Genomic DNA, 20,442 nt, shown 5'->3' on the forward strand with positions numbered 1-20,442 from the left:
CGTTGATGGAGCTGAATACTGGAATGTATCAACCAGGAGATGAAGAACCTGTGTGTCCTATGTTGTTGGTCTACAAGTCCCATAATCCCTGACCATTGGTCAGCATGCTGGCTGGGGCTCATGGGAATTGGAGTCCAACAAGATCGGGGTGGGGGGGCACAGCTGTTCCAATCTCTGATTTAAGCTAACATGTTTTCTAAGCATGTGGAGAAACCATTAACCCAGTCCATAGGCAGCTAGGGGGTTAACATAAAAAAACCCACCTTCCAGGTCAGGCATCCCCAAACTTCAGCCCTCCAGATGTTTTGGACTACAATTCCCATAATCCCTGACCACTGGGTTCTCTTAGCTAGGGATCATGGGAGTTGTAGGCCAAAACATCTGGAGGGCCACAGTTTGGGGATGCCTGTTCCAGGTCAAAGATAAATTGGTCTCTTTCAGGAAGTCTGAACTTTCGCATCGCTTCACTTCTTATAGTGTAACTACAGGCAGCGTCCTATGTGGTGGTGGTGGTAGTGGTGGTGTTATATTTATTTATTATGTCTATATCCCACCTTTTTTCTCCAATGGTTCTTCCCACTCATTTAATTGCCCCAACAATCCTATGAGGTAGCTTAGACTGAGAGGTAGCGACTGTCTCATGGTCACCCAGTGAGTTACATGGTTGAGAGGGAATTTGAACCTAATCTCCCAAGTCCTAGTCTGGCACTCTAACCACTATACACCACTGTTTGGGCCTCTAGCTGTAGCGTAGAATATATAGGATTAGAAAGACTTAATGTTTCCCTGCTGAAACATTAAGTTCACCAGCTCAGAATGTGTGGGCAAGTCACATACTAGGAACGGGGGGGGGGGGGCTGTTGTGAGGATAAAATGAGATAATTGCCGCACACCACACTGCACTGAACAGCTTGGAGGAAGGATGGGATAATGAATTAACAGCTAGGAACTTTGATCTCTCACTTCTCCTGCTTTTGGTCCTAATTTTGCATTGGTTCTAGTGTGCCATGCCTTCCCTGCCCTCCTATATGTGACCTTGGCTTTAGCATCACTCTCTCTCTCTGCACTTTGGCTTCATTAAGGAGCAGTGTGCAGCTGAATCATGTCCTTCTTTAACCACAACACCCATGCCTGGTAGCACGTAGGAACTTGCCTTTCACAGAGTCAAATTACCGGTCCATCTAGCTCAGTATTGTCTACACTGACCGGTAGCCTCTCTCCAGGGCTTCAGTCTGGAGTTGGTTATATCTCTAGCTGGAGATACATGAATTTCCTGAATTTCCTTTGGGAGTTGCTGATTTAAACGCTAGAGCCTCCAGAATTGCTGTCAATATGCACAGCAGTCTTTGTTATGGTCCAAAGCAGGGTCCCTATTGGTCCCTCTCTGGGAGGCATGACATCATGCCTTATCTTCAATAGGCCCTTCGGTTTGCCTAAATATCAGCGGATAGCTGCGAAAGAATAGGAGAACCACATAGGAGGGGGGAATATGCTCCCACTATGTGGTCTCGGATCCAATGAAAACACAACTTGCCTTGGGATAAAGGAAACCCTCTCTCCACCCCGCCCGCCCTCTCCTCAAAGTTGCTTGTGGTCTTGCCTTTCCTATTAAAAGGGCGATGAATTGCAAGCTACGATTTCATGCCAAGGTACATTAGACAGCAGAATCTCAAAGAGCTGTTAACTCTCAGCCTGATGTGTCTGGGAGGCCTTTGCTCTCTGGGCAGAGGCAGGCAGATATTTTTTACACCATTCCTCCTTGGACAGAGACAGTGGCTCACTTCTAAATCTCTGACATCTTTGTGCCTAATCAGCATGAGCAATATTCCTCTGTGACTTTCTTGCTTCTTTTTGTTAATTCCTCCCAGCAGAATCTGAGCAGCAATTTTATTCACTATTATGAAAGGGCTTTTATTTGATATTACAATAATAATAATAATAATAATAATAATAATAATAATAATAATAATAATAATTTAAAAACAGTTCTGTCCCGTGCTGCTGTTCTGCTCAAGCAACAGGCTGCCACTAGCACAACAAAACTTCCCCTTTATCTCTCCTGCAGCCTCCTCACACCTTCAAAATATGCCCCACAGAGTAGATAGAAGGACCTCTTGGAGCAGATCTGGGGAACGTGGAAAGACGAAGGGAAAGCCCTAATCATAACCATAGCCATAATAATAATAATGGGCACAAGGCTGCCATGATTCTCACAGTTCTAACAGTATGTTAGGGAACTGTATTGATAAATCTCAGTCTCATAGAAGGAATCTGGATCTGCTGCCTCAAATGTAAACTCGTCCTTGGTTTACATATTTATCAATGTATTAATTATTTATTATTAAAGCTTCTCCATTCTCTTTGCATTATATTAGATGTAGCTAGGGATGTGTTTTTATTGTCTTGTATTAGTACTTGAATGAACACTCCTGCCTACCCCTGAGCTCCAGAAATTTGCTTTACAGAGAAATCCTATACATGTCTAAAGGTAAAGGTAAAGGGACCCCTGACCATTACGTCCAGTCGTGACTCATGACCGACTCTGGGGTTGCGGCGCTCATCTCGCATTATTGGCTGAGGGAGCCGGCGTACAGCTTCCAGGTCATGTGGCCAGCATGACAAAGCCGCTTCTGGCGAACCAGAGCAGCACACGGAAACGCTGTTTACCTTCCCGCTGTAGCGGTACCTATTTATCTACTTGCACTTTGATGTGCTTTCGAACTGCTAGGTTGGCAGGAGCTGGGACCAAGCAACGGGAGCTCATCCCGTGGCAGGGATTCGAACCGCCGACCTTCTGATCGGCAAGCTCTAGGCTCTGTGGTTTAACCCACAGCGCCACCTGCGTCCTATACATGTCTACTTAGAAGTAAATCCCACTGAGTACTGCATACGGAAAGCATGATTTGGAGAACATCACATCTCTGAAGTTACTTCCAAAATTTCACAGCTGAAAATGTTGGACTGTCCTGTGCTCAAATTGTGTCTGCTTTCCCCCCTTTCATTAAACATACTTGCATCAGATAACCGTAACTGCAGTTCATAAGCTCTTGTCACAGGAGTGTGCTGGTCAGTAATCACACAGTTCAAAAATGGAGTTAACTCTTCATTAGCAAAAGAAAAACAATCCCCACAGATATGGTTCAGTGTTGGTTGAGTGTCAGGCCTAATGAGCAGAGCAGCTCATTCTCAGTGGTTTTCTTCCATGAAAGTCAGTTGCTGAGACTGAAAGTCCCCGCTTCACAGCTATCTAAGTCCCCTCCTCTCCAGATCTTTTCCCCAAGCAATCAGAGACTGCATCTGCATGCAGCCAACTTCTCCTCCATCCTCCATGCCTCTTCTGGTTCTGGGAGACAAGGCAGGAGGGGAGCTTGTCACAGCAGGAGGAGAGATCCCTGTGACTCTTCCCCAGCCTGACTCATCTCTGTCTCTTGGCCTCCCTCATTCCACTCTCCTGCTTCAGCTTCAGCCTCTGATTCTGGACTTCCCAGTCTTCTCCCTCTTCTCCCTGTGACCACTCATCCTTGTCCCACCACCAATCCCTGGGCTCTGAGGCTTCTTCCCTTGGGGTTTCCCCAGATGATTCCTCCCACCATTCCTCTGCGCCCAACCAGTTCGTGGCATCACTCTACCCAAACTCATGGAACCCATTCATTTCCATGGAAGTCTCTGGAACAGATGGATTGTAGCTTCTGTTTTTTGAATTTGGTGATTACTACTATGACCTGGAAGCTATACGCCGGCTCCCTCGGCCAATAATGCGAGATGAGCGCGCAACCCCAGAGTCGGTCACGACTGGACCTAATGGTCAGGGGTCCCTTTACCTTTACTATAATAAGTCAGCCTTTTCCTGATTTCTGATTCCATGTATTTCATAGAATCGACGAGTTGGAAGGAATCCTGAGGATCCTCTAGTCCAACAATCCCCTGCAGTGCAAACCCATGCAGCTGTCCAACATGGGGCTCAAACCTGCAACCTTGGTGTTCTCAGCACCATGCTCTAAGCAACTGAGCTATCCAGCTTTTTCATTCAGAAAAGCTTTTAAGTTACATGGATGTACCTGCTTTGCAACTCCTGCAAGGCATCTGTTTAGGAATCTTGTACTCATGTCCACATACCCAAGTACAGAACGCACAGCGGGAAATGTCGCTGAATTGAGAGCACTGACATGAATAATGTTCCCTTCTAGGTACTACGCAGCTATTGCGGTTGACGTGGCATTTGTCCTTTCCCCTCAGAGTTTTTTTGCAGCCCTGGGAAATTCTCATGGCCTTTGTCACATTGAAAACTGTATGTGAGCGAAGTGGAATGTAATGTGCTTGCAACAAGGGCCTTGGTGCATTCCAGGAGGGGAGGGTCTTGTTCTGTGGGAAGGCTGGCTCTTGATGAGTAAGATCACGCCATCGCCATCGCGCCACTTCCTCTATTCAGGAAAGTGGGCTGAGTTAAGGGTGGCCAAGCCTTCTCTCTCCTGCCCTTCTCTCCCTCTCCCCCCCCAAAGGTACAGGCATAATTAACCTTGTGAACACTTGAGAGCAATTAAGAAGGAAACATTGGCCCTGAACTGAGGGTAGCTTGGGATGTACAGTGCTGTGTTTTCACCAAGTAAGGCACGTAGAGTGGGGTGGGTGGATGGGGAATGGCTAAGCTCTAAGACGCCAGATTATTTCCAAAGCTGTTTAATATTTTATACAGGATCTTGCTTTGGAGATTCTTTTCAAGAATGAAACATTGGGGGGGGGGGGCAAGAGAATTAGCTCCAGCCTCTAGCATTTCCAGCTGAAAAGCCTGGGTGGTGTTTAAACATAAAATCCTTAGAAATCCAAAATGAATGAAGTAACTTGTTTTAGTAAGGAATGCCTGCCATGGAAATGCCTATTGTTTTATACTCCCCCCCCCTCACCCGCTGTTCTGTGTTTCAGAAAAGCAGCCGCAGAGCAATAGAGAGCAAAGTTAAATGAGAAGCAATCTCTTGTACATTTAAAAATTCAGCTTACTGGTCTGATTTTGTATCAGGGCTTGGATTTTGTTTTTGGTTTTTTTTGGGGGGGGGGAACCAATATATAATTTTAATTTAGTTTTCTTTATACAGTAATATAACTATGCAAATGATTATTTAAACACATTATATGCATGAACATTATATAGTTAAAGTTTGTTTTCAAATATGAAATCAACCAGATCCACTTTTCTACAATTTTGTCCAGGCAGGTACCATCTGTGTCAGACTGGTATAAATGAATTTGGACTACAGTATTGCACTTCAGACCAAATTTATTTACTACAAGAGTGAGAAAGAAAATATATCAATGGTCAAAAGTCAAGCTCCTATTCTTTTGAAGGGTTGGTTGGATTTTGTCGCATCTTCTTCCAAAATCACAGGTCATTTAACATGCTTGTAAAAAAAGACAGAAAGAATCACTTTCCAACCAGTTTCAATTAACTTTGGTAATTGAGCATACTTAAGCTATCAGTTTAACTAATGTTCTTCACTACATAACTAAGGGCAAGTTTTCAAAATGTTTCTTTCATCTAAACAGCTTCCATAGTGAGTCTGAGTTGTATCTGAGTTACCTGTTTAGGGAAGCTTTTAATGTGTAATAGATCATTGTATTTTAATGTCTGGTTGGAAACCGCCCAGAGTGGCTGGGGAAACCCAGCCAGATGGGCGGGTTATAAATAATAAATTATTATTATTATTATTATCATCATTATCATCATTGGTCCAAATATGTTATATTTGGTTGCGCAACTCCTGCAAAAAATCACAGCCCCCCCATGTCTCATCATCCCCTTCTTTTGTGCAGGAGCTTAGGGAAACCATGTAATGTGATGTTAACTTTGCAACTTTCTCTGTATTCTGCAAGTAACAGATAGACTGAGGAACTTGCAGTGGTGTCACCTGTTGCTCGACAACGGAGAGAGAAAATGTAATGCCATAAAGTTGTGGTGCATCCTGAAATAAGGCTTAACAGGGCACTCACATAAGCCCCACTCCAGAAATCTTCACATTTATCATAGTCCCAATACTTTGTTGTGATTTTCAGGGAAGGTTGAGGGTGGTGGTTTCTACCCTTGTTCCCTTGGCGGTGGCTAGACGCCTCTCCAAAATCTGGTATCTGCCTCCCCCCCTTATCAGGATTCCTGACTGTGTGGAGGGTTCAACTTACATGCAAGCAGATGGCAGGAGAAAACTCACTGTGGAGTAGACCTTCCCCACTCCACATACCACGGAGGTCAAGCAAACACAACCCCCTTGCTCAACATGGAAAGGTCAGGGGCTGAATGAGATGTGATGCACAGAGGGATGTTGAAAGCAGTAGGTGTGTGTGTGTGTGTGTGTGTGTCCCTGTTCCCCCACCCATGATAGTATTTCCAATGTTCAGACAAATGGCGGAGCACATCTCTGGCGTGTGTATCAAATCATCAAATCATAGAATTGTAGAGCTGGAAGGGACCACAAGGGTCATCTAGTGCAACCCCCTGCAATCCAGGGATCTTTGGTTCGCCGTAGGGCTCAAACCTACAACCCTGAGGTCAAGAGTAAACAGGCAAGAGTAAACAAAACTAACAATGGCACTTAATTTCATGTAAACTCTTTTCATGTCAGAGCTCCTGAAACAGTCAGCCTTATGAGGTGGAGAAGATGAGAAATGTAGAGGTATTTAAAAGCCTGAAGAGAACTTAAATGAGAGCTATAAATTCCCTTAGGTGAAAAAAGCTGCTTCTTCCATGAGCATCTCTCTCTCCCCCCCTCCCTCCCTCCCTCTCTCTTCACTGCTGCTCCAGCAACTTCTTCACCATCCTCTTTTCTGATTCAAACATTTTGGTGCCTCAGCAGCACCCAGTGTGGGGCCTCGGCCCAATCATTCCCATTGTGCTTCTTGCTCCCAAGAACAAAAGAACAAATAGATCAAAGATTTGGGGAGGGGGGGGGCGCTGCCTAAACAGTGTCACGTGACCAGCTATCTCTGGGGTTTGCAACCGTCAAACTGCAAACAGGCCCCAGTTATCCTTCACTATTCATGTGGAGACCCAGGTTACCTAGCAACAGCTTCCTGCAGCCATTTGCATAGCTTTATACATGCCTGCGGCTGCTTCCTTGTGAAAGTTTCTAAACTTTTAGCTATTTCGAGCCTTTCTCTGGGTGCCCACATGGGTACAGCCTGTCTACACAAAGTGGTGGTAGTATTGTGAAGCTGGAATAGTTTATGTTCCACAGAAGCCTCCAAGCATCTTCATTCTTTAGCATTTAAGATTCTGTAGAGGCACAAGTATCTCCGCAGTACTGGAACATGGTACTTTCCAAGAAATACAATGTGCTAGGTGAAATGCTTAGGGCAGTGGTTTTCAACCAGTGTGTCGTGGCACCCTGGGGTGCCTTGAACAATGGTCAGGGGTGCCTCGGGCAACACTGGCCTCTGTCCCTCTTTCCTTCCCTCCCTTCCTCTAATGCCCTCTCACATCTCTGCCTCCCAAAGGCTTGCACAGCTGTTTGTTGCAGCATCCCTGCCTACAAGCTCCCCAGGCGAATGGTGCCTCTGGGGCTGGCCAGGGTGCTTCCCAGGCCCCTGTGGGGCAGTGTGAGGAGGCACCTCTCCTTGGGAAGGGGGGGGGCAGCTCAGAGACCAGAGGTGGCAGCTGCAGCTGCCCAGAGGATTCTCAAGGAGAGGAGAGAAGAGAGGAGGTTGAGGGAGGGAGGGGTGAGGAGCTGCCAGCTCTGCACATAAGGGGTGACATAACTGATCCCCACAGGGGTGCCGCAGAAAGGCTTTTAGAACAAAGATCACCATCCTTACCCTCCAAGATTTTCCCAATTGTTCTTTTATTTTAGAAAGCAATACACCTTCTCGTTTATCATCCTCGTATTTGTTCTTCAGCACCTGCTTAAGTGAAAAGGAAAAATTGGCACATAGGTGTAAATGCAAGCACCATTCTCCCAGTCAAAACAGGGGGGGGGGGGTAGATAGCTCCCGGCTTGCAATGTTCAGTGCTGTAGTCTCAGGGAAAGTTGACCATGTGCTAGAGCTGCACGTACAGAACAGTCCCAAACCTTAATATTGAAAGCAAATTCTGAGAGCTTGATCTCTCTTGGAATTTGCCACTGGATAGAAGCTTTTCAAAGGCAAGGTTTAAAATGTAATTGCTAGGCTTCCCTTGAGAGAAACTGACATTCTTTGGATAGACTGTGGGAACTATTATGATAAGCAAAACTATTGTGCTGTATGTAACCAGTGTGAAATGGGCTATGTGAAGTAGCAAGAGCTCTCTGATAAAAGTTAGAACAGTCTGTTGATAAAATTGCTGCCATGGCTCTAGGCATAAGTCCCAGCAACTGTGATACAAACAATGTGCTTCAAGAACATTTCGACAGATTATCATAGCTGCCAAGTTTTCCCTTTTCTCGCGAGGAAGCCTATTCAGCATAAGGGAAAATCCCTTTAAAAAAGGGATAACTTGGCAGCTATGCCGATTATGCTGTGGAAGAAGAAGAATCTGACTGAGAGTGGGAGAAAAAACATACCCTACCTAACAGAACGAATGTCTCCTTCAGTACTCCTCAGAGGCTCCACAGTGCAAGGCAGGTGGAACGCAGAAAGCAATAGCTTATTATGGTGACACTTCTATTGACCCATAAATACGGGCTCTTAGCTATTTCAAGCATTTGACAATAGGGTGATACATAAATTCAACCATGTCACTCTGCATCAATGGCTAGATTCATTAAGATGGAAGGCTAGAACAGTGGAATTTAAACTGGGGGGTGCAATACACAGTTTCCCCAGGACTGAGGAAAGTCCTGTGAAGATGTAGGGAGCTAATAACCTGACTGCTCAGCAAACCTCCCTTATAATGAATAGGCTTCCTTGCGAGAAAAGGAAAAACTTGACAGCTATGTTCCTGGGGTGTGAGGGCACATCATGCACCCACTTTACTGAACTAAACTGTTTTTGGTCTGGTTAGTGGCTGGATGAGAGGCTGGCTGGGACCTTCAAGTATGCTATGTTGCCTTGCATTTCATCTTGCTTTGGAGGGACACAAACACACTAAAAAAATACATAAATAAAAGTTTGTAAAATGTGATAGCATTGATATTGATAGCAGAGACTTCGACACTGTGTAATGAAATAACAAGTAAACGTTGCTGTAAAATAATTTCATTTATTATTATCATTAACATAGTAATTACGCCCAGTAGCATCTATTCTGTTAGAGAAAGAACCCTGCGATTATTTTTTAGACATGGCAAACCCAAATATCTTTTATTAACTGAGAATTAGCTACTTAATTGTGGGTAGGGAAGAAGCCACCTGATGCAACAGGACAGTTTACTTAACAGCTGGAGCACATCTAGCATGGAAGGAACAATATGTCTTTCATCTTAACCTACCTTTTTCTAGTGCACACCCTCTTGGTTAGCAGCTGCTGCAGGATTAGTAGGAATGAGTAAGTTATACATCCCATAAAAGCACAACCACCGCAGCCTGCCTCCCTTTCCTCACTGCCCCAAATCTTCACCCACGCTCTGTTGGCGCTCAAAAGCTCCCATCCCACTTGACCCTATTCCCCCCTGCCTCCATTTTGCCCTCGTCCCAAACCACCCCATTTGCCTTCATTCCTTCCAACACTATCTCTACCTAGGCTGTCTGCTGTACACTTTGCCTTTAACCCCCCCTTGCCTTTAAGCCTCCCCCCACCCCGTAGCCCACCCTTCTCCCAATTCTCCAGGTTCAGCCGTTCCAGAAATTCACAAAGAAGTTACATAGCGAATGCCACTTCTCTTCGCAGTAGGCCTCGACCACGCCTGCGTTGAGCTCTGTGGGCTGCTCAGTGCCTGCCGCGGCCGATGTAGGCTGCCTGCTGGAGGGCTGGGTTGGGGCTGCTGAGGAGCCGGGGCCTCCTTTCCTCTTCCCCTCTTTGTTTCGCTTGACTGGGGCCTCCGCCTTGGCTGGGCTGCTGATTGGCCTGTTCCTGGGCGCCTGAGGTGGCTTCTGTGGGGCTGGCGCATCCTTGGCATGGCCTTTCCCCTTGGATCTACTTTTAGCAGTCCCCTCAGTGGCCCCTGGGGCGTCAGTGCCAGGAGCGATGGGCACCAGGTGTAGCTGCGCTTCAGATGTCCCCTTCTTGCTACTGCAAAGCCGGGATTTGAGCGGGCTGCTGTCCTGGCATGGGTGCTGCTTTTTGCGGAGTTTGCCCAGGATCTGCTTCCAGAACTGGCGGCCTTTGGAGCTGTAGGCAGCGCATAGCTCTGGCTGGCCCCGGTAGACGCATTGCTGCCTCTTCCCACCCTCCTCTCCAGGCTGGTGGCAGCTGAGCAGGAGTTCGGTGGCTTCTTCGCCAGAGATCACCTGCCAACTGCACAGGTGTTTGTCACGGGTGGAGAACTGTCCAGACTGTGCCCATGGGGAGGAAGCGGGCTTCACTTTTTCGCTGCTCTCTTTGCTCTTCCTGCCAGTGGTGCCTTCCAGGCAGCTCAGGAAGAGAAGGGTGAGCGGAAGGGTTTGGGGGAGCCTCATTTCCTGAAGTCAGGGGAGCTGTTGACATTTATCATTCAAAAGCATCTGTGATAGAATCTCAGGTGAAGGGCCCTCTACATTCCCAAAGTCCTATAGAGGAGAGAGTTATAGGTCAGCTGTGGACACACACTGGGCAGATAAAGATGAGCAGTGATAGCTAATTGCAAGCAGTGTATTCTTCTTATCTCGAATTCTCAAACTTTCACTGGCATTAAATTCTTCTTAACTCACTGTGTGACCCTCAGCAGTTGGTAATGCCTCCCAGTACCTCCCCTCTGGACAAAGCAGACACTTGTTGTTTGTTATGCATCTGTGCCAACCTGGTATTTTCTATACCTAACAGCATCCCCCCGAGATACCCAATAGCTGTTATGCAGTTATATCAATGGTGCTGGATTTTGGTAGTAAGCAAAACTTCTCTGCATCTTTTGTTTTACACAGAGAAAGACTAAAAACTTGGCACTCCTAAGTAGAAAAGCCTCCCGTCTACATTCAACAGAGGAGCTGCATTCATTTCTGTTTGAGTGCAATCCATGTGGTTAAAGTAAATGTCCTGACAACATTAACAAACAAACACAAATTCGTTCAAGATGCATTCAGAGTAAGCACCGTTGTTCTCAATCGGCTTACGTCTGAGTAAACACATATGAGATTGTGTTGTTAGAAATCTATCAGATTTCTTTCTATGATGCGAGAAAGGTGATAGCAAGGTTTCGTTGAAGTGCTCTTTTCTACTGCTGCCTTCCTCTCTTCTCCACACCACCGACCTGCTTTTAACAAAGACATTGCAAAAACTCCCGGTTTCTTTCCTGCTTTCCAGGTTTTCTTTCATGCATTTTCCAAATGCAAAACCATCTCTCCAGTTTGGTACTGCTCTTAAGACATAATGAATCTGTTGGTTAATTTGGATGTGAGATCACTGGTTGCATAAACAAATATTTTTGCTTATTGCAGCACGAAAGAAATTGCATGGGAGGATCCCCAAACTTGTCACCAAGCTAAATTAAACAGTTCCAGTACTGATCCCCCCCCCAAACTCCTTCTGGCCGTTATACTTACAGTTCATTGCAAGAGGCAGAGAGCTCTCTAGGAAAACTGCAAGCCTGCATGTAACGTAGTCTCGAACTGTACAGAGCATGCATGTGTTATCAACAGTCCAGTAGGGGCCAGCCACAGCCGATGCCCCTCCCCAGTCTTATGCATGCATGCAAACACACACACACACACACGAGAGAGAGAGAGAGAGAGAGAGAGAGAGAGAGAGAGAGGAGAATCCTGAAAAACAAACCTCTTGACAAAGAGCAATCATGTTCTGTTCTTTATGTATTTATGGGCAACGTATTGAATAGTTAAATAGGTAAATATGATCCCAATACTCACTGGCAGAATTGGTTACTGCTCTTCTCACAGTGGCCCCCAACATCTGCTCTGTTCAAATGAATCACTCTACAGCATTAGCTCTATTGCAAAGTAATTCTCATTCACGGTACCCATTCAAATAGTTCTTACTATTAAGATGGCCATGGTGGGTTCTGCTCCTTGTAGGCGAAAGCGGTGTCCTTTGCTTCGACTACAGCCATTTGTTTTGTAATGTTGCTTAACATCTCAAAAATGAATTTAAGTGTCAAGAAGCCAAAGCTACACAACTTTAATGAAAACTGTCTGCCGAAAGTTTGGAGCAATGAAATCAACTCTCCCTTTAAGTTTGTACCACTTTTAGAGAGAGAGAGTACATAAGACGTTGTTTTGCTGGTACATGACTGCAACCAAATTGAATTAAATTGTACGGAACACAGCCGCACAAAATGTAAGATTATGTTGCAAAGGTTGGAAGCCTACAGAGCTTGAAGCTCAGTGGCTGCTAAAGTATTTTTTTAAATAATCTCTACTGCAGTTGATATTATTATTATTATTTTACAATGCAGCCTCGTAAATAAGCATGCTGAAGTTGCTAGCCAATTAAACATTGTGCTAGTCTGCCCATACATAGCTGTGTTTTGCTCATTTGTAGCACGTCAGTGACCTTGAAAAGGGGGAGGGCGGCTTGAGAGAGATGGAGAGTTCTTCTTTAATTTTAAAAGTTTCATACTTGCTAGAAGTGACCGAACTGATGGTTTACTTATAAGTCAGTCATAATTGAATTTTATGGTGTTTTAGGTTAGTTGTAGATTTTCTTTCAAATGTGTATGGAAAAGAGAGGTATACATATTTTAAATAAATATTGTCAAATAATTACATTTTTTTGCAACACAGCAGATTTAATACAACGGCTGCACGAGCTATTTTCATAGTCTCATCAGCTATTCAAAAGAGCAAATTAGAGACAACCATCCATTTTTCAGCATAAAGGAGACACCTAGTGGCCATTTAAAAAAAAGCAGGGGTGCCTTCTCTTCTAATAGTGTAATGCAGGGGCTACTGAAAAGTGGTTCCTGGGAGGTTTCTTACACCTTTTTCTTTGAAGAGTCTTTTCATATACTGTACTGGTATACAGAACATCTGAAAAGGGCATGAGATGTGAAATATTGAGTGCTCTGATTGTTGTTGTTTAGTCGTTTAGTCGTGTCGGACTCTTCGTGACCCCATGGACCATAGCACGCCAGGCACTCCTGTCTTGCACTGCCTCCCGCAGTTTGGTCAAACTCATGTTCGTAGCTTCGAGAACACTGTCCAACCATCTTGTCCTCTGTCGTCCCCTTCTCCTAGTGCCCTCAATCTATCCCAACATCAGGGTCTTTTCCAGGGAATCTTCTCTTTTCATGAGGTGGCCAAAGTATTGGAGCCTCAGCTTCACGATCTGTCCTTCCAGGGAGCACTCAGGACTGATTTCCTTCAGAATGGAGAGGTTTGATCTTCTTGCAGTCCATGGGACTCTCAAGAGTCTCCTCCAGCACCATAATTCAAAAGCATCAATTCTTCGGCGATCAGCCTTCTTTATGGTCCAGCTCTCACTTCCATACATCACTACTGGGAAAACCATAGCTTTAACTATAGGGACCTTTGTCGGCAAGGTGATGTCTCTGCTTTTTAAGATGCTGTCTAGGTTTGTCATTGCTTTTCTCCCAAGAAGCAGGCGTCTTTTAATTTCGTGACTGCTGTCACCATCTGCAGTGATCAAGGAGCCCAAGAAGGTGAAATCTCTCACTGCCTCCATTTCTTCCCCTTCTATTTGCCAGGAGGTGATGGGACCAGTGGCCATGATCTTGGTTTTTTTGATGTTGAGCTTCAGACCATATTTTGCGCTCTCCTCTTTCACCCTCATTAAAAGGTTCTTTAAAATTCCTCCTCGCTTTCTGCCATCAAGGTTGTGTCATCTGCATATCTGAGGTTGTTGATATTTCTTCCAGCAATCTTAATTCCGGTTTGGGATTCATCTAGTCCAGCCTTTCGCATGATGAATTCTGTATATAAGTTAAATAAGCAGGGAGACTCTGATTGCTCTGATTACTTGAAATTAATGGTTGTGAGAAGTTGTTCGCTGCTCTAAGTGTTCAGGCTCTGCACAGCATATATTTAATGCACATTTAAAGGACATAGCTTCCCTCAGATAATCCTGGGAATTATAGTTTGTGTGTTAAATCACGTGCTTGGAATCTAGTGCTCTCCAGATTTTCTGGATGCGAACTCCCAACATCCCTGACTGTGGCTGATGGGAGTTGGCTCCAACAACAGCTGGCCACAGGTTCTCCATACCACACAAGGTGATATCATCCTCATCATCACCATCACCATCTAGACAGCTGAGGCATGTTCTTCCTTCTACCAAAATAGATGCTCAGGACAGCTGCTGGAGCTATGCACAGGTGTCAGAATGCATGGGAATGCTGAGTTGGTAGAGAAACTAGGAAGTTTATTTCCATGACCAGGATGAACATATGTGAAGGTGAATCAGGAGACAGGAACAGGGAGAATGCAGGGATAAATGTGGAGGTGGAGGTATATTCACAGCCTGTTCTCTTCTTCCCACAGACCTCGCAAGCTGTGAAGATATCGATCAAAATATAAACACGCTCGCTATGGTGTGGGGAATCATATGACGGCCAGAATTAATGGAGTAAAAATGTTCTAGCAAAAAAAAACCAAATAGAACTGCCAGCAAACTCTTTCATTGCTTACCACAAAGTCTGCTCTGAAAAAATGTGTGCCTTGCGATGGAAGGAGTGACAGTTCTTACATGGTTGCAGGTGAATCCCACTGAGGGTGTGCAATGTGGCACAGTGTCAAAATATCCGTTGTACTGTTTGTGCACGCTCAGACCCCAATCAAGGTGATCAGGGAGAAGCTACATGTGACTTCTGTTTTCCTTCAAATTGCCAGCATGGGAGCCTGATCCAGATCATGGGTAGGGAGCGTTTTAACATTCATTGGACTCTCCTTTCTTTTCTTTTTTGGTAATCATCATCATCATCACCATCATTTTATTTGTATGCCGCCTTTCCACAGTTAAAACAATGATCAAGGCAGCTTACAATATGAAAAGATTTACGGTACATAATTACAAACATAGCAAAGTAGTCATAAAAATAAATAAAACACATTAAAAACTACATAACCAAACTGAAAAAGTTCCACATAAAAATAACGATTCAAAAAGTTAATATCAATTAGTATCAGTGACAACAGCAAAAACTCCCAACAAAACTTTCCCCCAAATAGCCCAGTCCTTGCTGGGCAGCAGCCTCAGCAACAGTCCTTATGAGGCCAGTCCGGCCCTGCCCTAGGCCAGGTGGAAAGAGGCAGGCCCTCAGGCTCTCGACAGGGAAAACTGCAAGTGTGTGCTCCCCTTCAAGTGTGGGTCTCTCCTTCGTCCACAAAAATATCTATTATTGTATCCTATTCTCCCCGCCCCCTCCTATTCTCTCCCAAAAGAGGTTGGGGTGGTGTTCTCCTCACCTGTTATCTTCACAAGAACAACCCTGTGGGGTAAAATGGACTAAGAGACAATGACTGACCTAAAGTTACCCAACAGATTTCCTAGCTGTGAGGATCTGTTGTCACATAATCCAGCCAATGAGTTCATGTCCCTAAAACTCAGATAGGGGAACTGTTTAATACTTTTGTTTTTACTCCCAGTTGTTGTCATCTTTGTGCTCGGTTTAGTAATTAATATCACATATCTGCTTTATGTTCAAATGCACTTTGGGACCGAGAGAGGGACTACTGGGATATGATGGCATAACTGTTGATAGGTTTCTTGACAAGAGGTTCATCTGGAGCTCAAGTGAAACAGATGGATGTATCACAGTTTCTTCTTAAGAATCACTGCTATTTTGGAACGGTATAATGAGCCATACTGCTACATAACCTAGCAGGGGCCCATATTGAAACTCTGTCTAGATAATTATTCCTAGAGTTCTGTTTCTGTAATAATAATAGTAAGTTCAGTTCTGCTCAAAGTAGAGCTCACTTTCAAAATTGCAGTTCTACTAATTTGGAAGAATTATAGGTAAAAGCTAAAGGACCCCTGGACGGTTAAGTCCAGTTGAATTTGACTATGGGGTGCATCACTCATCTCGGCTTTCAGGCCAAGGGAGCATATGAAATACCTGGCAGTCGTATCTAAAGCTAGCAAAGTTCATGGCACTTTCATTCATCCAGGAAGAACTGTAATCCCCCCCCCCGCTCCATAGTGATTAATATTCTGTATCCCCACACTAGCTTTCACCTTGTTATATTTCAACCATTTTGTGTCAAACCAATGTATACTGTACCTATCAAATTCTGCTTTAATTGTAATGGTTTTCCCCAAGAGTAATGGGAAATGTAGTGTGTGTGTGTGTGTGTGTGTGTGTGTGTGACCTTGTTGTGTTTAAGCCGCTAATGCGTACATACCCTCAGTTAAGTGTTTTTGCAAGAAAATGGGTATTGGTGATCTGAGTGCTCCTTGCATTTCTGAGAAAACAAACATACATTCAAACTGCAGCCAACTGTATAGAATTATACTCAACAGATATAAAACTTTGTTGCTAAGTCAGCATTCATTACTTTATTTCATGGAAAAATTGGCAATATGCATAAAGCAATCTTTTCCAATTTTGCAGAGGTAGGCAATAATTTTGCAAAGTTATTTTAATCTTATATAATTTATATAAAACATTTAGTGAAATATATCCAACTGACTACTTACATAATGACTTGATTGGGTTTCATCTGAATACAACCAGGAAAAAGTGTTAAGATTTTGCTGGCCCAATATTACATTCCTTGCTGCAAATGACAGTCAAGTTGTGGGCAGCACAGTAAGATGTGAAATAATTACTGCACTGCGCCTGGGCATAATTTATACAGCTCATTACCATAATGTCAACGCACATATTTATATATGTACAGAAACATGCAATTAACCACCTGTCTTCACATCCCTGGTAATGAAGCAGATGATAATACTTTTCTCAGTCCAGTCCACCCTTCTACAGCTGCTCTGCGACAACAGGAACTAACAGTGCCATCAAAGCCTTAGGCTCTTCTACACATTTACTGTAGCTCCAGTACACTCCCACTGCTGGTGCTGCTTGAAGCCATGTACACATGGCATTTGCCGAAATCCATACCTATCTTGCTCCCATCCCATTTGCAAACATGAGCCACATTCACTTTGCAGTGAAACTGAAGTGTGTGCACTTGAGACAGCTGTTGCACATGCACAGGTGATGGTTGGTTACTTTTGGGTGGAAATTGCAGTTCAACAATATCGAAAGCAACATCTGTAGAGCCACACGTTCCCTACCCTGTGCTTAGGGCAATCAGGATCGGGGTGTACAAAGGGGGGGAGGGGGCAGGCCGCCTTGGGCACCGCCCGGGGAGGTTGACAAGATGGCCTGTTCCCTCCCTTAGCTGTAGAGTGATGGAGGCCGTGCATGCAGTCAGTGTGGGCGCCGCTGACGCAGTGTCCATACGGGCATATGTATGGGCTGCCACTCACGTGGTGATCATACAGGCTGCTGCGCGTGCGCAGTCCGTACGGACATCGCACATGCGTCACTGGGTGGTTCGCCCCGCCCCGGGTGACGGAGAGGGTTCCTCTGCCACTGATCAGGATGGTGTCAGCACCAATATCTTGGCAGAGTGAAAGAGGGGGAGCAGATAAGTGTTGCACATGGGGGCTTCCTGTTCCAAAGACTGATGAATGCATTAAGATACTTCAGTTTTTTAAATATCTCTTTCAGCTCCTCTCACATCACAGAGTTGGGAATCATGGCTCTTATGTTAGACCATGCTTGCTCAAACTTGGCCCTCCAGATGTTTTTGGCCTACAACTCCCATGATCCCTAGGTAGCAGGACCAGTGGTCAGGGATGATAGGAACTGTAGTCTCAAAACATCTGAAAGGCCGAGTTTGAGGAAGTCTGTGTTAGACAATCAACCTTCAGTCTTACCATTGCCTCTAGATACACCCTAAGAGAAAGACTAGAAGATCGCTACTCAGTTATGCAGGAAAGAACTTTCGTGCAGACCGTTGCAGACTCAGGACAGGAGTAATGTTTAAGGCTCCAAACCATTACACACTTACCTAGGCATAGTACCCACTGCACACGCTAGGACTTCTGTTCTGAGCAAACATGCAAAACTTCTTTGGATGCAACCATATGAGCTGGGTGCCAATGGGTGGGTTCTAAGTGATCGGGGCCGGCTGTTTTAGTTAGGTCATGATCCCATGGCAGATAGAGCTATTAGTGGCTAATAAACATGTAATAGTGAACCCCTAGAGACAGACAGACTGGCCATGTATCCATAGCAATGACCAGAGGAGGAATGACCGCTGGGTGGAGCACAGAGAGGAGAAACCCCAAGGTGCACCTGTAGAAGCAAAACTGGACACCTTCATCTGTCCCAGCTGCAATCAAACATGTCTCTCCTATCTATATCAATGTCTACAGCCACAGCAGGCGCTGTAACTCTGTTTGACTAAAGCTGTTTGACTTTACCCTGAAGGCGCACTCTTACATTGTCTCCTAAGACAAACAGATGCCAACAACAAGTGATACCTCCAGAATCAGAGCCAGTGCACCTCTGAATACCTGTCACTGGAGAACAACAGTAGGAGACAGTGAAAGCCCTCGTGTCTTGCTTGTGGGCTTCCTATTCACATCTAGCCGGCCATTGTGGGGAAAGAGAATGCTGGACTAGATACGCCTTCAGTCTGAACCAGCAGGACTCTTCTTATGTGATCGTGTTCCTTTGTGGCCACTGCATGGTCCCATCCACATAGGCACTTGCCATACCACTGGGATGTGGCAGTGGAGATTCTAGTGCCCAGTAATCTCTGCAAAGGGATCAAGAGTCTCCAAAGATACATCAGCCTCACATTCAGAGGGGAGCAAAGCTGGCAGGTGAAGGTTTTTGCTGTTGCTCCTCTGAGCAGCCTGACGTGAGGACAACGTCCCTTTCTCTGGCAAGGTTCCTTCATTGCTCTCCCCTTCTCCTTGGGAGCTCACTGTGTGGGGCAGGGACCGATGCCAGGCAGCAATGGTGGGGAGAGGCGATGGAACTGGCTCTCCTCCACTCTTGTGGGAGGAGGAGTCGTGGTGATAAGAGACCAGCTCGTGGCTCAGGTTGACTCTCTCCACAGCAGACCTGCCTGGAGCCCAACAAGGGCGGCGGTGGCAGCCCAACAGGCTGCTGAAAGCCTTCCGAAAGTCCGCATTGAAAGCATAGATTACTGGGTTGACCGAGGAGTTGGCCCAGCCAAGCCACATGAAAATGCGGAAAGTTGTCTGGCTGACACAGAGAACTTGCCCAGAAACCCCGCTGCCTGGCCTCGGTTCACAAAAGGGTAGCAGGCAGTTAAGGACAAAGAAAGGCAGCCAGCAGCAGACAAATACCCCCACGATGATGGACAACGTCTGGAGGACCTTGGTTTCCTTGCAGAGCGAGCTGCGCAGCGAAGAGGCAGGCTCTTTCCCTTGCGCAAACCCCAGCCCTCCGGCCTTTTCCAGAGACGAGATGCGGCGGATCTGAGTCTGGGCGATGCAGTAGATCCTTGTGTAAGTGCCAATCATGATGGACACGGGGATGTAGAAGCTGACCAGGGAGGAGGTGATGGCGTACGTGGGATTGAGTCGGGCGTCACAACGTAGCAACTGTGGGTCAGCCCCCCCTTGCTCTTCGGCTCTGTGCCAATGGAGCTGGACAGGGATGAAGGAGATGAGGACGGAGAGGGTCCAGGCCAGGGCGATCATGGCGGAGGCCAGGCCCCAGGTCATCCGCCGCTCGTACCGGAAGGGGCTGGCAATGGCCCAGTAGCGGTCAAGGCTTATGATGCAGAGATGGAGGATGGAGGCCGTGGAGCACATGATGTCGGCGGCCACCCACATGTCGCAGAAACGGGTGCCAAAGAGCCACACCCCGCCCACTGCCTCAGTGACCGCCTGCCAGGGCATGACCAGCAGCGCTACACACAGGTCAGACGAGGCCAGTGACAGCACGAACCAGTTGGTGACTTTGGCGCGCAGGTGGCGAAACCGGACGACGGCCAGGCAGACCAGGGCGTTGCCCAGCAAGGTGCTCAAAACCAGCAGCCAGAGCAAGCAGACGCCTAGCACCACCCCATTCCCGCCAGGGACCCGGGGCTCCAAGGGCCCCTGGCTGCCGTTGGAGGCGTTCTCCATCAGAGGGCGCCCAGGGGCTCCCAGCGCCGACCGCCGTCGAGGAGGGTCTCTTATGGCCGCCACCCGCGCGCCCCAGTGAACTGGGTCCCCGCGGCCCCTTCGCCTGCTTCAAAGACGTGGCTGCGGCTCCCGCAGGCATCGTGGGGAAGCGCTCGATCCTGAGCCTGGACGGGGCGCATCAAGAGCTTCGCGCAGCGCCAACCGGCGCCTGGACAGAGAGATCTTGGTTAGCGGCAGGCTGGCTGGTTGGAATAAACGCGGATCCGAGGGCAAACGTTCCCCGACGCCGCTCGCTCGCTGCCTTCCTCTCGCGGTCAGAT

The 20,442-nt window shown here is 46.3% G+C and overlaps 2 protein-coding genes across 2 annotated transcripts; both read right to left on the reverse strand.

Moving 5' to 3' along the window:
- Window positions 1-9,140: 9,140 nt before the first annotated feature.
- On the reverse strand, window positions 9,141-11,710 carry FGFBP3 (fibroblast growth factor binding protein 3). The gene is made up of 2 exons (XM_035138244.3): window positions 11,575-11,710; window positions 9,141-10,605 (listed from the first exon to the last, which is right to left on the reverse strand). Exon 2 carries the CDS (start codon window positions 10,513-10,515, stop codon window positions 9,730-9,732), a length of 786 nt encoding a protein of 261 aa, XP_034994135.1. The 5' UTR covers window positions 10,516-10,605; window positions 11,575-11,710; the 3' UTR covers window positions 9,141-9,729.
- A 6,921-nt stretch (window positions 11,711-18,631) lies between these two features.
- On the reverse strand, window positions 18,632-20,122 carry LOC118096469 (D(1) dopamine receptor-like). The gene has a single exon (XM_035138349.3). The coding sequence runs from the start codon at window positions 20,120-20,122 to the stop codon at window positions 18,761-18,763; it is 1,362 nt and encodes a 453-aa protein (XP_034994240.2). The 3' UTR covers window positions 18,632-18,760.
- Between the last annotated feature and the right edge of the window lie 320 nt (window positions 20,123-20,442).

Source organism: Zootoca vivipara, chromosome 5 (genome assembly GCF_965207765.1).
Source record: "Zootoca vivipara chromosome 5, rZooViv2.hap1.1, whole genome shotgun sequence".
Lineage (NCBI taxonomy): Eukaryota > Metazoa > Chordata > Lepidosauria > Squamata > Lacertidae > Zootoca > Zootoca vivipara.

What these genes read in the sequence shown, in the direction of transcription:
- FGFBP3 (XM_035138244.3), bottom strand. Translation starts at nt 10,515, where the DNA reads ATGAGGCTCCCCCAAACCCTTCCGCTCACCCTTCTCTTCCTGAGCTGC.
- LOC118096469 (XM_035138349.3), bottom strand. Translation starts at nt 20,122, where the DNA reads ATGGAGAACGCCTCCAACGGCAGCCAGGGGCCCTTGGAGCCCCGGGTC.